This window comes from Candidozyma auris, chromosome 2 (genome assembly GCF_003013715.1).
Source record: "Candidozyma auris chromosome 2, complete sequence".
Classification (NCBI taxonomy): domain Eukaryota; kingdom Fungi; phylum Ascomycota; class Pichiomycetes; order Serinales; family Metschnikowiaceae; genus Candidozyma; species Candidozyma auris.
The window spans coordinates 1,590,023-1,606,014 of NC_072813.1; the positions used below are offsets into that span (position 1 = coordinate 1,590,023).

Here is a 15,992-nt window from a genome sequence, read left to right on the forward strand (position 1 = left end):
TCTTTATGACTGTTCCATGTAATCCCTGACTTCAGGAGCTCTTTTCCCACTTATAGAAGCCCTTGACAGAAAGATTAGAGCTGTACTGTAACATATCCAATGAATTTCATTACCTCATTACTTTCGTTCTTCTGAACCACCTCATTTTAATCAACCTTCGTGGATCCAAATTGCTCAAATCCCATGGCCCTGGCCATCTCTGAGTTCTCCTCCCCTTCTCGTCCATTTTGCCCTTCCTTTTTTTTAAGTCTCTTCTCCCTCCTTTTGGTAGCCCGTTTCTTCATGAATTCTGCTCGTTTTCGTACCCTTTCTTGTATAGAATCGACTGCACTCGAAGCAGCTCTATCTCGGAGCTTCTTAGCCACAAGAGCTTCAATTGTCTGTGAAACCTCTTCCGGAGTAGCATGTCGTATTCCATTCACAATCTCGTCTCCCTCGCCAGACCCAGATAACTTAGCTAGCTCCCGAGCCTTTCTCGCATGCTGAGGCGAGTTGATATGGTCCACAAGCGCTAGGGTATCACGAAAGGATAAATCGCAAACAGGACAAGTGAACCCAAAACGCCTTCTTCCAAAATTGGTTTCGGGATCTGCTATCAAAGTTCTCTTCTTGACTTGTGCTATCAGCTCACTTAGAAGCTCTGCTCGATGTTGTAGATGATCCTGTCCGAGTCTAAGCGCAGCAGCTTTTGCCAGTTCAGAAGCCTCGTTTCTCTTTTGTCTCTTCGCTTCTGCCTCATATGCTTCCACATTCCACGTTTTTCGACCATACTGGTCTTTGGAGGTCTTATCGCTCATATCAAAGAGGAGTTGCAAACTTAGACCATACATCGCGAAGTGCGACCTACTACTAGAGATCTACTAGCACAGAATGAGTAAGGACATTGCATCGATGTTGGGAGGATCAAGGGTGGTCAAAAAGAAAATCGAAAAAAAGAAATTGGAGAACTTAGCTCCACTGGCCACTCAATCGTTCTCAGCACGATGGAAGGTCTATGGGTCCCACTGTATCACCAACTTCCCCAGGACGGACGCTTTCAAGGACTACGTTGTACAGCAATTGGGGCAGGACACTAAGAAATTGAGGCTAGCTACCTTTGACCTAGATGGTACGCTAACGCAAACCAAAACTGGCGGCTCGTTTGCTCGTGGTCCTGGCGACTGGCGCTGGTTCAGTGAGGTCACTAAGAGCAAGGTGATTCAGGAAATTATTGAGAAGAAGTTCATTCTAGTAATTTTCACTAACCAGGGAGGTGTTATCGCATCCGAAGACGATAAGTCTTCGAAATCGTACCTCAACTTCAAAGAGAGAGTAAATCAAGTGGTGACATCTCTCGGGAAGGAAGTGCCCTATCCATTGGTAGTAGCAGCGCCAAAGCGGCCAAAGGGTAAACAGAAGGTGATAAGCTCAGAGGCAGATCATGAGAGGATGCGCAAGCCTGCAACTGGAATGTTTGAGACTGTTTGTGAGTACTTTGAGGATGTTTTTGGTGATGTGGTCACTATAGACAAATTGGAATCCTTTTATGTGGGGGACGCCGCTGGAAGAGACCAAGATTTTCTGGATTCGGATAAGAAGTTTGCTGAAGCTATTGGGTTGCCCTTTTACACGCCCGAGGAATTCTACGACAAGTGATTGTATGCATCTATTGACAAGTGACTGTACAATTTTATTTACAAGGATGTGGTGACGTTCACCTATTTGTCTTGCTTGAACTTCTGCACTTTATGCACCATATCGAAGTAACCGACGACGTTGTTGACATTTCTGAGCTTTTCATGGTCTAGGCTATTTTGCAACACATCTTCGTTGTCTGGTACCAAGCATGCGTGGATATCAGATATGTCGTTTTCAAATTTGATAGCCTCATCAGTCGTTTGTGGGTAATTGACCAACACAATATCGGTGTCATATTGACCCTTGGTAGTGTTCATGTAAAGATGAACTTCATTCTTTACCAAAGCTGTGAGCAATCCCTTTGGAACAGACCTTCCTGATGATCTGATGTCCTCGATCAAGAATGAGTACTTACCCTCCTGCTCGACTTCCTTGTCCATGAGCTCTTCGGTGTCAATCACCTTAATCTCCCTTCCTTGTTGACCAAGCTTATCCAACGACTCGACAAGAGTGCTTTTTGACAGGGTGAATGGAACAGCATAGAAGTGGTATTGATCTCTCTTTTCTGGAGGAATCAACTTGACACGTCTTCTCAAGCCTGTTCTTTTCTCGTACTCCTGGAACTCTCTTTCAGAAAAAGACGTTTGCGGAGCTTTCTTCTTGTCCATTCTTTGGGTGACCAAATGCAACAACCCATAAGACGCAAGCACAACCACGAAAAGGTACCTCAACTTTGGGCCCTGATCAGGACTACGAACATTTCTCTTGGGAACGGAAGAATACCGGCGCCATGATAGGCAATTTTGACCAAAAGCAGGGGCCCGAGCTCTGAAAGTCAAATGTCTGAACATTGAGAGTGGTAGCAAGTCTCTGGTGAAAGTTGAAGTCGCACCATGTTCCCGCTCGTTAAGATAAAGAGGCTCGAGGCACGTGATGACACACCCACAAAGCCTTGTTACATTGTTTTGGCAAGGTCGGCCACCTCGACATCCTGATCAACCATTTTACTCATCAATGGCCATCACAGAGCCAACTTTCGCTAATTAGTTGAAACCAGGCTTTGGGGTTCCTCCCCATACAATTGAAAGAATCCTGCACAAACTAACGCTGTATCGCATTTTTTCACTATTTCCACTTACCGTGAAGGTTTCTTCTATCTCACACATCCATAAAAACCTCATAATTCAACATCTACCTATAGGCCATGTCCTTGGTTAGTCTAGCTAACTTTTGTGCTCATTTGAAGAACTGCACCAATGTCAACATTGGCCTCACGTCGGTGCCCTTGTCAAGATTACACCTACAAGTCGCCATGAACTTATATAAAGAAGGATTCATATCCTCTGTACAAAAGGGATCCACCGTTGGGCCAGATAAGAAGCCCGTGGACGTTACGCCCGACAATATTGCCACTCGCCGTTTGTGGCTCGGCTTGAAATACAGAGATAATCGCCCTGTGATCAGAGATCTCCAATTGGTGTCTAAACCAGGAAGAAAGGTCAATTTGAGTTTGACGGAAGTGAAGGCTTTGGCTTCGGGATTCCCTGTAAGATTTATCAAGCCTCTTCAACCTGCTGAATGTATATTTTTAAAGACCCCAGACAACGAAGTGGTTGAAATTCAAGAGGCTGCTAAGAGGGATTTGCATGGGTTGGCCTTGTGCAGAGTGAAATAGACAAATAATTTTACTGTAAATAGAAACGGAGAAATGTGCATTAGAAATTTTTTAGTTTTTTTCTTCTTTGTAAGTCATCAGAGTGCAACTTTGGGCGGGAATCCTTGAGAGGTCCATGAGGTCATATCCACCTGCCATCCCTTCCAAATCATAAGACGCTCCTTGAAATCAGCCGAATCGCTGGAAAACATTGCAAGCACTCGTTGTTCTTCTGTAGCAAACTCGTTAGGGCATTCAGCCACGTCGGAAACGCCTTTACCAGTTTCTTGACTTACTGGGGCGTTCCTCGTGAACTCCTCCAATTCTTTATCAAATTCATTCAAGTCAATATCCTTAATGTCAGGCTTTTCACTAAGCAGGGAATCAATATCGATGGTTTCAGCTCCTTTTTGAGCATCACTGTGTTGCGAGAGCGAGACATCGCCAAGAAAGCTTTCAAGGCCCTTGGCAAACGCTTCCTCGTCAGGATTTGCCTTCTCTGATGACTTAGTGGTGCTGTGTTCGACATTTGAGTCAGTCTGATCTTTCTCGATGACTGGAGCTTCCCGTCCCTTGACCCTATCCATAAAATCACCTGAGTCAACGTCCTCATTTAAGTCGAGATCGTCAAGTTTCGTAACTGGTTGGGTCTCTTCAGCTTTGGCATCTTCTTGGCCGATACCCTTGATATCCAAGTCCTGATCACCGAGGAGATCATCCTCAATCGCAATTTCCTCTAATCCGTCTTCTTTTTGTTTTAGATTTTGAGTCTCCTCCCGCGCAAGCAACTCCTCAACTTTGTCGAGCTCGTCCTTCTCATACGTGAGGTTTTCACCTTCAGCTATTCCTTTGTCGGCTTCATTCTTTGGAAGCCCATCAAGTCTTTCTTCCTCGAGTCTTTCTTTACCGATTCCCTCCTGCTCTGCTCTCTCACTGGCAAGTGTCTCTTTTTCAGCTATTTCCTTCTCAAGTCTTTCTTGGTCCTGCTGGACTCTCTCCTGCTCGAGTCTTTCATTCTCAAGCCTTCCTTGCTCAAGCCTTTCTTGTTCTAGCCTTTCTTGCGCTAGCTTTTGTTTCTCAAGTTTTTCTTTCTCGAATCTTTCTATCTCGAGTCTTTCTCTCTCAAGTCTTTCCTGCTCAAGTTTTTGCTGTTCGAGTCTCTCCTGCTCAAGTCTCTCCTGCTCAAGTCTCTCCTGCTCAAGTCTCTCCTGCTCAAATCTCTCCTGCTCAAGTCTCTCCTGCTCAAGTTTTTCTTTCTCAAGTATTTCTTGCTCAAGTCTTTCTTGCTCGAGTCTCTCTTGCTCAGCCTGTTCTTGTCTTTCCTGTTCAGCCTTTTCCTCCACAAGTCTCTCCTGTTCGGCTTTTTCAGCTTTGCGTCTCTCTTCCTCAGACTTTTCAGCTTCAACTCTTTCACGCTCGCCTCTTTCCTGCTCTATTCTTTGAACTTGCTCAGCCTCAAGCCTATCCTTTTCGTCCGCTTCGTTTTTGACTTCTTCAGCCTCTCTATCTTTCACAGGCTCCTCATGTGGAGCAGTCTCGTTGTTCTTGTCGAGAGTGCCCAAGTTCTCTGTAATGTTTGACTCGATCTCTTTAGAAAGTGGATTCTCGGATGCTTCATTAGTGATACCAACGTGTTCATCATCAATTGGACCTAAGTCAAGCTTGTCGAGCTTACTTTGCACGTCGTTTTGTCCCTCATTTTCCTCATTGCTGTTCTTGTTCTCTTCCATTGGTGCATTGTCAGGAACATGAGCAGCTGCACCCTCTTCATTGTCATCGAGATCATCAATGGGACCGAGATCCAACTCATCAAGATTAGGCTTGCTAGGAGCAAATTGATGACCATCGTTACCTTCGAGAGCACTAGCTTCGACCAACTTCTCTTTAGGCTCTTTGGTCTCGTCCACTGAGGAATCGGTGATCTTTGTCAAGTCATTTGGATCAGGTCCAACATCATCAGTCTTTGAGGCCTGCTTCTCAATTGAGTGATCAACAGCAATCTCCGTCTTACCACCACCTGCCTTCTCGGCATCGGAGACATTAACAGACTCAGCTTGGCTGGGTTCCACACTAGGTGTCTCAGAGGGTGCGAGCTCAGGCTGTTCTGTGCTTACACGGCCTACAATCGACAGAACAATGTCCAGAAGGCCTGCATCAATTTGCTTATCGAAATCCTCGAACGCCTTTTCGTCGGCTTCCAGGTGGTTGGAAAATGTACGAAGAACCTCTGATCGGCTTGAGGCAGGTCTGGGTGCCCCCAAATCATGCAATCCACTAGTTTCAAGTCCATTATGAGGGAAATGCGAGTACTCGTCGTCAAGCAAGTCATCATCAAGGAGATCGTCGATTTTGCTCAACTTCAGGGAATCCTCCACGGGCTGTTCTGTGTTGGCCTGGGTGCCCAATTTCTGCTCAAGAGCCTTGATCCGTTCCTTCAAGTCCAGATTGACAGTTTTTAGGTCGTTATTTTCATTTCTCAATTTTTCTATCGTGGCTGCTTGCTCTTCGATTGTCTTATGAAGCTGTTCACTTGTTGTCTCTGAGCCGGGTAGTTTGGGTAACTTTTTTCTGGCCTCTTCGAATTTTTTCCGTGCAAGTGCAAGCCTTTCATCTCTTGACAAAGAGGATTCTGGAGCGGTGCTTGACATAGCTTTTCGAGTGCAATTGGTTGAACTTGATAATAGTGTGGGTGCAAAGGACTCCAACACCTTGTACTTTCAGGTGGACGTGCGCGCACCTTAAAATGTGTAGTCACACGAACAGAAGTACCCCATATCACATATTAAATTCAATGTTCGAAAGTAGGGTTAGGAAGGCTGAGCGTAACCCACGAGATATTGATAACTTTTGGTTACTTGAACTCGCAAAAGCATAGAACTGATATTCTGGCTGGATGGACGGCAGATACCCGGCGGTGTCGTCTACGCAATGAACTTTACCGTAGGAGCTGGATAAACGTAATCTGGGAAGACTTGAAGCGATAAGGAAGGTATCTTTAGGAGCCCCGGGAAAGCGCAAACCGGCAACCTCAAGGGTATGTTTTAACGGGAATATACGAGGTTGTCGAGATGTGCCTCCTACGAAGTTCAGCCACAAAGCCTTTCAAAAAATTGGTCTCAGAGAAGGTCATACAGAAGTTGGCGAGTTGTTCCTGTTTTTGCATAAATTTGACTTTCGAATTGAATTTATGTGAATTGCGATTCAGCAAAGGATGAGAGGGTTTATTGTATGAGGTTGCCTCGAAGAGAGTGAATTAGAACAATGGGTGATGGCGACCACAATGGTTGCAAAAAGAAGGTAGCGAGAATAGGGACATGAAGCAGGGAATTCGAAGAGTTGGTTAAGCGTGCTGCGTCAAGAGCTAAGCTGCATTGCAAGTTTGACGATGAAGGATGAATGGTGGTAGGGTGGAAGGAGACACAGGGAAGCGCTCTCTATAGCCCTCATTATCTTTGACCTTTCCCCTGAGCAGACTAACTCTGCTCGATGTGTTTTGCGTGCTCAAAAAAATCTAGTATCAGGAGAAAATCACACCGAATGAAGAGTGTCTTAAACTCTAAGTGCAGCCATCGCAACTGTTCGTGACCAGAATTAGCCAGGCTGCATCGACAGTTTCAAGCCATCTCGCTAGTCGCTCATCGGCGTGGCTGCGGCTCGCTAGCGACGCTTTCTCGTCACTTTTCAGAGGAATCGCCATCTTAGGCGCCTAAGACGTACTAGGGTCTAGCGAAGCAAAGGATGCGAGGAGTGGTACTTGACAAACATTCTAAAACAGAAACTCCAATGTCATAAACAAGCCGCATGTTGCACTTTTTTCCAGATATTCATATGAGAAGCTCCTCAATGGACACATTTATTGCGAGCTGCCTGCGTGGAAGCGAGATGGCAGAGTTAAGGCAGAGTAAGGCAGCATAACAGAATAAGGGCACAAACAGAATAACAGCATCAAAGGCAGCAAGAGCAGAAGAAGATGTTTGGTGATGCAGGTGTTCCACAAAAAAAAAAAGAAACAAAAAAAAAAACTTAGTCGTGCAGGGCCTGCTAAGGCTGTCCTTGTCTACACCAACATCCTGTCTCTGACTACTTCATCGGTGGTCCGACAACGTCCAGTGACATCCATTGCGGTTTTACAACACTACCACCAGGGTAAGATGTGCGCCAATCAAAGCGTCTTAATTCAGTTACGCAGTGTGTCTGAACAATGCAAGCAGCCGCGCCAGACAATTGCCGCCTGAAGCCAAATTTCCTGCCTGGTTCCGGTCGATTTCAACTCTCGCCTCTGACGAGAATTTCTGCCAAGAACCTTCTCATGAGTCTTGGCTCTCGCTTACAATAATTGACAGCTTTGACAGCCTGCAACCGCAGTTTGACAGCTTTTTGCATTAGCTCGAACACCTTTTCTTGGTCATGGAAGTATGACAACTATCTTCCACTTTATGCGATTGTGCATTGACACTACCTGGTGATGGAAGAGGTACCGTGGTGGTTGTGGTACAAGGTGCGTCCATTCTTTTTGTACCAGATTATCCAGGGCGCATCTCATTAAAGCACTGCGTCAATGATTGGCTTTCGGCGTTCGTGCAGTCGTTCGATTGGCACTACTTTCCTCTCCTCTTTATCCTGCTGCATCGTAATATAAAGGTGGCATCCTCCAGGGCATAACATTTTTCATTTTTTTTTTTTGATTTTACAAAGCTTCCATCTCCCTCATATCAGTCACCATGGACTCTACTGTTGGTCAGGTTGTGCAATCTCTCGTCAAGAGAGAAGAGTGCGGTGAGAACGAGTACAACGGTATGTTGGGCGCTCGTATCTCCTCCGTGTTCGTGGTGTTGGTGGCTTCCTCCTTTGGTGCCGTCTTCCCCATCCTATCCTCCAGATACTCCTTCATCAGGTTGCCTGGTTGGTGTTTCTTCATTGCCAAGTTCTTTGGTTCCGGTGTCATTATCGCTACTGCCTTCATCCACTTGTTGGAGCCTGCTGCCGATGCTTTGGGTAATGAGTGCTTGGGCGATGCATGGGGCGTCTACCCATACGCCTACGCTATTTGTCTTGTGACTCTTTTCATTATTTTTTTCTGTGAATTGTTGGCTTTCAGATACGTCGACAAAAAGATTGACGGTAACAAGGGCGGCCACTCTCACTCGCACTTTGGTGACACTAGCAACTACGTCAAGAACACCACTGAGAGTGACGAGGAAGCTAAACTTAGCGCCAACGAGGTCGGTGAGAACCCATACCCCAAGCACTTCTCTCACGCCTACGAGCACAAGGATGATGACACCACTGCTCCAGAGTCCGACCAGGAGGACATTGAGGGCTTTTACGGTAAATTGTTGGCCATCTTTGTCTTGGAGTTCGGTATCATCTTCCACTCTGTTTTCGTTGGTTTGTCTCTCGCAACTGCCGGCGACGAGTTCAAGACCTTGTACCCAGTGATTGTTTTCCACCAGCTTTTCGAAGGTTTGGGTTTGGGCACTAGAATTGCCGCCACCCCATGGCCAAAGACAAAGAGATGGACCCCATGGCTCTTGGCCATTGCCTACGGTTTGTGTACTCCAATCGCCATTGCCATTGGTCTAGGTGTGAGAAAGTCTTACTCCGAGGACTCGCACACTGCTTTGATTGTGAACGGAGTTTTCGACTCTGTCTCTGCCGGTATTTTGCTTTACACCGGTCTCGTTGAGTTGATGGCCCACGAGTTTTTGTTCACTGATGACTTCAAGGGTGACGCCGGTTTCAAGCGTATGGTTGTCGCCTACGTCATCATGTGCGTTGGTGCCGGTTTGATGGCGTTGTTGGGTAGATGGGCCTAAGGATTTCTTCGTGATTAATATTTACTTCTTTGCGCTAATAGATTAATGCCAATACGTATTAAACTACGTTCATATGTTGATTGTTTTAGTGGATGATGAAATGGCATCTAATCTCTACGCCATCTAGTAGAAGCAGCAGGATCGTGACGATACCATAGATAGCCATCCATAACTCGATTTGTTTCAAAATGGACTACTAGTTTGGCTTACTAAGCGATTTGCAATAAACTAATTATCTTTATCGATGAAGTAGGCGTTTCAATATATGTGATTTGTAGCATTGATGTTCCCAACGTAGGGCACAGTTTGGTCACACTAGTATAAAGCACAAAATGATTAAATAATCGTGGATTACTGCAAGGTTTTGAACATATAACAAGGCAGAAAGAGCGCAATGAGAATAGGACCAAACACAAGCTTCCTGTTATACAATAGAGACCTTTGCGTGTGAAGATTAAGAGCTACTAAGGTCGAATGATTATCAAAGTATGCATCTATAAGACAATAACTATATTGCAGTCGTAGTGATTCCTTCATTCGTCAGCCCGACCAGCCCGTATATTACGACTTTGTCGTAATGGCCAACTTTGAACCAGAGAAATGAGAACGAACACGAGTCTTGGAACTTGCGGCAACTGAAAGTTTTCCCTGTTTACTACCAATGGGACATATTATGTAAGCATCTTTACAGATTCAGTGAAGAGTCTCATCGTCTACCCTAATACTTTCCGCAGCCATCGAGCTCACCCACACTCTCAAATGGTACAATGTTAGGGGGATAAATAGTGATTTTTTTTTTTTTTTTTTTGAGGGGTTGAATCATCTCTACTTGTTTACTAACCAACTATTCCCATAAACATTGTGTCATCATCCATAGATAGTTTTTAATTCAAAAGAGCCTTCTTCATTTAACTGAATATGACTAAGCAATAAGTATTGACCAGAAATCGCATCACAAGCATTTAGGATTGATATACTTGGTCTTTAAATAAGTAAATATGACCAGAGTTTCTATTAATTACGAGGCATCATAGGTTGACAACTCAATGCATTTTTAGGGAGCGAAAAATCCAATATACTACTTGTCAGAGCTGGAATGAACACCATCATTGAAAAAGGGGACATGATGCGGCCTCTTTTTGAGTTTCCTAATCAATGAATCATTCACAAAACTCAAAAAATCAAGAGAAAAGAAGGATATTAACACCACTCCTGGTGCTTCCCAGTATGGTGGCCTGCACACAGCACCACTTGCCAATCTCAATACTTCTAACGACGGAACCAACACCCTGAACCCTAGCCCATACCTCAACACAAACACATATAATTGTTGAAACATCTCAATCAACAATAGATAATTCTTTCCAACAACGCAATATGGCCGAACTCTCCACGAAATCGGCTAATTACACCCCAAATGACTATATCGAAAGCTTGTCTGCCGAACAGATCGAACACGACCAGAGAATCGGAATCAAGGCCATCCGCTTGTTCTTGCAAAGCAAAACATCGTACGATGTCTTGCCAGTATCATACCGCTTGATCGTGTTGGACACGTCGTTGTTGGTTAAGAAGTCGTTGAACATCTTGCTACAAAACAATATTGTCAGTGCTCCCTTGTGGAGTAACAAAACGTCTCGTTTTGCTGGTTTGTTGACCTCAAGTGATTTTATCAACGTTATTCAGTACTACTTCCAGTTTCCTGAAAAGTTTGAGCTCGTCGACCAGTTGACCCTTGATGGGTTGAGGGACATTGAAAAGGATATCGGGGTAGCACCCATCGAAACAGTGTACATTCACCCATTTAAATCCTTGTACGAGGCTTGTGTGAAAATGTTGGAGTCGAAGGCCAGGAGAATCCCCTTGATTGACGAGGACGAGAAGACCCACCGTGAAATTGTTGTATCCGTTTTGACGCAATATAGAATCTTAAAGTTTGTGGCGTTGAACTGCAAGGAGACGAAGATGTTGTTGAAGCCTATTCGTGATATTTCCGGATTGAATCGGCCAAAGGATATCAGTACTTGTACCATGAGCACGCCGGTGATTGAGGTGATTCACCTCTTATCGCACAAGTCCGTTTCTTCCATTCCTATTGTGGACGAACAAGGCAAATTAGTCAACGTCTACGAAGCCGTTGATGTGTTGGCGTTGGTGAAGGCAGGTATGTACACTGATTTGGACTTGAGCGTTGGAGAGGCGTTACTTAGGAGACCTGAAGACTTCGAAGGTGTTCACACATGCACGCAGAACGACAGACTCAGCACGATTATGGACACAATCAGAAAGTCGAGACTTCATAGGTTGTTCGTGGTGGACGATGAGGGAAAGTTGGTGAGTGTGATAACGTTGAGCGATATCTTGAACTACTTACTTTTTGGAGAGGACTAGAGACATGGTGGTATAATAAGATCGATTTCTTCTCACGCAAAACAGATCCAGTACTTGCGACAGTTTTGGTCCTGAGATCACGGTGGTTGGCTTCTCTCTTAGAAAAGCTTTGCCCTTTTAGGGATGTAAGTCCGATAGGTGGCTCCGCGCCCTCGACTCATAATTGATATAGATTCCGCAATCGCAATATAACGCGATAGAGGCACTGAAAATCTAATAGCCTATGTCTTACTAAGCATCTATAAGCAACATTCACTTTTTTTTTCCTTGACAGATTCAAATAGTACTTCTTTCCAAAAGAAAATCGGTTCAACCTCAGGCATCATTCGCATCCACAATTACTCATCTCATTCCGCTATTTAGCAGCTAATGGAGAGCCCGAACAGCAAGAGCCTGCTGCCTCTGATTCGGGACCAAACCGAATTCGAGACACAGGAGGGTGTCTCTGGCTTGCAACAACATCTCCAATGGGAGGAAAAAGCGGAACTTCCCCAGGCAACAATCAAGTCAACCATTGTTGGCTTGATGATCGGAACTGTGGTGCTCATATCGAATTTTCAATTTGGTCTACAAACGGGGTGGGTGTCGATGATGTCACTTCCGTCGGCATTGCTAGGGTTTACTATTTTTAAACTTTCGCCGTGGTCAAAGCTGTTCACCGACGTGGAGAATGTTTATATCCAAAGTGTTTCCGTTGCTGTCGGAACGGGACCATTGGCGTATGGGCTTGTGGGAATAGTGCCGGCCATTGAGAAGTTTCTTACCGAGGATGAAAGTGGCACCGGCTCCAAGATAGTTCTCTCGCTTTCCCAGTTAATCGTGTGGTCTCTCGGATTATCTTTATTCGGGGTGTTTTTTGCAATTCCGCTAAGGAAGCAAGTGATCATCAAGGAGAAGCTACCGTTTCCTTCTGGAAGCGCCACCGCTACGCTCATCTCTGTTTTGCATGGTACAGAGTTGTACGATGAGAAGAAAGATCATCCGCGTGGTGGAGATTCACATGAACATGCTACAGACTCGGGCTCTTCCATTGAGTATATACACGGTGGGGTGATTCTGCCTTCGGAGTCTCGGGAGATCAAGTTGGCTCAAAAGAAGGAGGCTTATCGTACTAACATTCGGTTCCTCACTGTGACCTTCGTGGTGTCAGCCCTCTACACCCTTATAGCATACTTCATCCCCATACTCAAGATTCTACCGATCTTTGGCCACAAGCTCTCGAGAGTCTATCAGTGGAATTTCCAGCCCTCCCCAGCATACATAGGCCAGGGAATTATCATGGGTCTTCCGTCAGTCTCGTACATGTTATTCGGTGCTCTTCTCGGATGGGGTGTATTGGCGCCGTTGTCAAAGTACTTGGGCTGGGCCCCAGGACCTATCGACGACTGGGTCACTGGTGGCCAAGGCTGGATTCTTTGGCTAAGTTTAAGCGTGATGATCGCCGACTCCATAGTGTCATTCGTTGTGGTCACCTACAAGTCGTTACATGAAGGTATCACGTCAATGGTGACTCGTTCTTCTTCTGAGGTGCATCAGAGACTTCTTGGCGGCACTGTGAGCTACGATGCAGTTGAAAGCCAGATTGAAGTACTTTCCGAGACAAGCTCGTTTGCTGACCTTCTGAAGGTGCATTTGATCAGTAATAAGATTACTATAGCGGGAGTTGTTTTGTCTTCGATCGTTTGTATGTGGGCCATGAAAGCGGTATTTGGGGATCTCATTCCGCATTATGCTACGTTCATTGCAGTAGTGTTGGCCCTCTTTTTTTCCATATTGGGTGTTCGTGCGTTAGGAGAGACAGATTTGAACCCGGTAAGTGGAATAGGGAAGTTATCCCAGCTAATATTTGCCGCTTTCATTCCACGCAATCACCCGTCTCGAATCCTTGTCAACTTGGTTGCTGGTGGCATCGCTGAAGCAGGAGCTCAACAAGCTGGTGACTTGATGCAAGACCTCAAAACTGGCCATTTACTTGGAGCTTCTCCCAAAGCTCAATTTGCAGCTCAAATGATCGGCACGGTCTATTCAGTGTTTGTTAGCAGCATCATGTACAAGGTTTACAACTCCGTTTACGAAATTCCCAGTCAAACATTCAGAATACCCACGGCTGTGGTTTGGATAGACTGTTCCCGTCTCGTGACAGGTGAGGGTCTTCCTCCACACGCATTCGAGTTTTGCATTCTTTTTGGTGCCGTGTTCGGCTTGATCTCGGCTGTGAAAAATATTCTACCTTCTCACTCAAGACATCACAAGTACTTGAAGTATTTACCCAACGGTGTGGCAGTTGGTATTGGCATTTACAACACTCCTAACTTCACCTTGGCCAGGTTTCTTGGTGGGTTGATTGCATTTGTATGGTTAAAATATGCTGGGAAAAGGAAGGACGAGAAGGTGAAAATGGTGATTGTAAGCAGTGGATTGGTCCTCGGTGAAGGTCTATTTAGTGGGTTTACAATGCTAATGACTAGTTTGAAAGTTCCTCATCTATGACGAGATGGTGCTCAAAGGTGATTAGGTGATTAATAGATATAATCAGAGCAAAGTCATTCTATATAAAGTCATGATGGTCTTTGTTTCGTTCCTCATTTCGTAAGAATGATTTACTGGATGCCGTTTCGCTCCTTGTCTGCACTTATTCTCTGGTTGATGAGAAAGATTGCAGTTTGAATAGCTTGATATGAGCCGGTTAAGGTCAACTTCCGGACGTTTGTGAGACCTTTGCCTCCACCTAGAAGGAGCGTTTGGTTTTGGTCTGGCTCAATCTTCACATACGTACAGCCACTGGCTTCTCTGATCTGCTTGATATTGTTACCTCCCTTTCCGATGACGGAACCAATGCTAGCATTGGCGACGTAGACGTCCTCGTTGTACTTGTCTGGGTTCAGACTTATTTGGGTAGGCATCTGGGTAATGACATCACCAACAATAGTGTTTCCATGTTCATCGGTAAAAGAGTTTTGTGGAGGAAGGCTGGGACCACCTAGAGGCTGCTGAACCATATGAGCAGGAGGCTGAGGAGGGTATTCTGGTCTCACAGAAGGCTGGAACATCATTTGAAAATTGTACGGTTTAGCCTGCTGTTGATACGCATTCTTTGGATCAGAAACGCCTGGAATTCCAGCCAAGCCCTGAAGAGGTGACAAGTTCGTTTGAGGATGACCACCTGCCATGAATGGCAATTGGGGCGGCTGTTGAGGAGCAATGGCCATGTTCTGAAGAGGATTGGCCGAAGGCATCTGGTGACGGTAATTGGCCGGATTGTAGAGCACAACTTTCTGCTTTTTCAAGACATCTTTGTGCTCCAAGAGCACTTGAGAGATGTAGTAGACTGCGATGTGAATAGCATCACCCACACCGTTGACAGACAACACACGGTCAGTAGAGTAAGGTAAGGGCTGTTCGGCAGCCTTGAGCTTGGCAGCTGAGTTCTCCTCAATTTCTCTGAATTTGGACCCCAGCTTGCCAATAATGTAACCCACCAACGGATGGGGGATCAAAAGTCTCAAGTTGTACAGTTTACTCGTAATAGAGGCGGGTTCATCCTCGGGTTCCTCCAAAATGACTCTTGTGATGAGACCAAAAGCACGAGCCACGTTCTCCGCAGAGCCCTTAACAGAAACAATACGTTCAGGCACATTCTTCAAGTTTTCACTCACATTGATTCTCACGTTGGCCTTTTCACGGAGGTGAGTGATGGTTTCGCCCTTCTTGCCCACAATCACTCCGGCCTCTTTAACAGGGCAGTACATGCGGAGGGACACGGTGGTGCTGTCCTCCTTCTCCCGGTAGACAGGCTTGGATACCGAATTGTAGGCAGCAGCAGGGTCGCTTTCAGTGGTGGACTCAGAGGAAACCTGTCCAAGGTCGGGCCAGGCAGCGGCAGAAGGTACGTCCTCCTTTTTACTGGTCACATCTTCAGAGGAAGGAGAAGTGTCTTTATCAGAGGTGTTTGCATTGTCACTGAGAGTAGGAGCCATTTGGGACGATTCTTCTTTCTTTTCATGCTCCTCTAGTTGTTCGCTGTCGAGCGCCACTCTCTTGTTGAGCTGGTCACTTTCCGCCGACAGGGGCTCCACTTCGTCATTCTTTCTTTTGAGCACGTTTGACATCCTTTAATTAGAGAAGAACTTAGAATTGGGGGAATGAGGATTGGGACAAGAGGAAGAATTATTAGTCGCCTGAAGAGAAAGTTGGAAGTGCTTCTGGTTGGCACTTCCCTCGTTTTTTTTTCATACTGTCGCATCCTACGAGGTCTGATCACGTGGACAGTGCTCCTGACGCCAGGGTCAGGTCGACAAGACAGGCAAGAATAATGAAAAAATTGGAAAGAATAGTAAATTGTATTTGGCGCTTGTAGTTAAGTCGTGTGATCAGCTTGATGTCGTGACCAAATCTTTGTTGTTGTACTTTCGCATGTTGAGCGAGTTAGAGGTGATCTACAGGGCTGGCAGTTCCAGAGGTGCTAAGGAATAGTTTTGAAGAGATAAAAAAAAAGAAGCTTGTGCAAGCTTGTG

The 15,992-nt window shown here is 45.5% G+C and overlaps 9 protein-coding genes across 9 annotated transcripts; 5 read left to right on the forward strand and 4 right to left on the reverse strand. All coding sequences in view use genetic code 12, as the record gives it.

The window, feature by feature from the left end:
* Window positions 1-146: 146 nt before the first annotated feature.
* On the reverse strand, window positions 147-830 carry CJI96_0002186 (U4/U6-U5 snRNP complex subunit SNU23; the record flags this gene model as incomplete). Its single annotated transcript, XM_029035703.2, has 1 exon — window positions 147-830. The coding sequence occupies one exon, from the start codon at window positions 828-830 to the stop codon at window positions 147-149; it is 684 nt and encodes a 227-aa protein (XP_028890945.2).
* A 40-nt stretch (window positions 831-870) lies between these two features.
* Window positions 871-1,635, forward strand: CJI96_0002187 (polynucleotide 3'-phosphatase; the record flags this gene model as incomplete). Its single annotated transcript, XM_029035704.2, has 1 exon — window positions 871-1,635. The coding sequence occupies one exon, from the start codon at window positions 871-873 to the stop codon at window positions 1,633-1,635; it is 765 nt and encodes a 254-aa protein (XP_028890946.2).
* Window positions 1,636-1,697: 62 nt separating this feature from the next.
* Window positions 1,698-2,468, reverse strand: CJI96_0002188 (uncharacterized protein; the record flags this gene model as incomplete). The annotated part of the gene is made up of 1 exon (XM_029035705.2): window positions 1,698-2,468. One exon carries the CDS (start codon window positions 2,466-2,468, stop codon window positions 1,698-1,700), a length of 771 nt encoding a protein of 256 aa, XP_028890947.1.
* Window positions 2,469-2,821: 353 nt separating this feature from the next.
* CJI96_0002189 (mitochondrial 37S ribosomal protein MRPS8) lies at window positions 2,822-3,292 on the forward strand (the record flags this gene model as incomplete). The annotated part of the gene is made up of 1 exon (XM_029035706.2): window positions 2,822-3,292. One exon carries the CDS (start codon window positions 2,822-2,824, stop codon window positions 3,290-3,292), a length of 471 nt encoding a protein of 156 aa, XP_028890948.1.
* Window positions 3,293-3,369: 77 nt separating this feature from the next.
* On the reverse strand, window positions 3,370-5,919 carry CJI96_0002190 (uncharacterized protein; the record flags this gene model as incomplete). The annotated part of the gene is made up of 1 exon (XM_029035707.2): window positions 3,370-5,919. The coding sequence occupies one exon, from the start codon at window positions 5,917-5,919 to the stop codon at window positions 3,370-3,372; it is 2,550 nt and encodes an 849-aa protein (XP_028890949.2).
* A 2,073-nt stretch (window positions 5,920-7,992) lies between these two features.
* ZRT2 (low-affinity Zn(2+) transporter ZRT2) lies at window positions 7,993-9,087 on the forward strand (the record flags this gene model as incomplete). Its single annotated transcript, XM_029035708.2, has 1 exon — window positions 7,993-9,087. One exon carries the CDS (start codon window positions 7,993-7,995, stop codon window positions 9,085-9,087), a length of 1,095 nt encoding a protein of 364 aa, XP_028890950.1.
* Window positions 9,088-10,464: 1,377 nt separating this feature from the next.
* SNF4 (AMP-activated serine/threonine-protein kinase regulatory subunit SNF4) lies at window positions 10,465-11,478 on the forward strand (the record flags this gene model as incomplete). Its single annotated transcript, XM_029035709.2, has 1 exon — window positions 10,465-11,478. The coding sequence occupies one exon, from the start codon at window positions 10,465-10,467 to the stop codon at window positions 11,476-11,478; it is 1,014 nt and encodes a 337-aa protein (XP_028890951.2).
* Window positions 11,479-11,847: 369 nt separating this feature from the next.
* OPT8 (Opt8p) lies at window positions 11,848-13,968 on the forward strand (the record flags this gene model as incomplete). Its single annotated transcript, XM_029035710.2, has 1 exon — window positions 11,848-13,968. The coding sequence occupies one exon, from the start codon at window positions 11,848-11,850 to the stop codon at window positions 13,966-13,968; it is 2,121 nt and encodes a 706-aa protein (XP_028890952.2).
* Window positions 13,969-14,078: 110 nt separating this feature from the next.
* PBP2 (Pbp2p) lies at window positions 14,079-15,587 on the reverse strand (the record flags this gene model as incomplete). The annotated part of the gene is made up of 1 exon (XM_029035711.2): window positions 14,079-15,587. The coding sequence occupies one exon, from the start codon at window positions 15,585-15,587 to the stop codon at window positions 14,079-14,081; it is 1,509 nt and encodes a 502-aa protein (XP_028890953.1).
* Window positions 15,588-15,992: the final 405 nt, after the last annotated feature.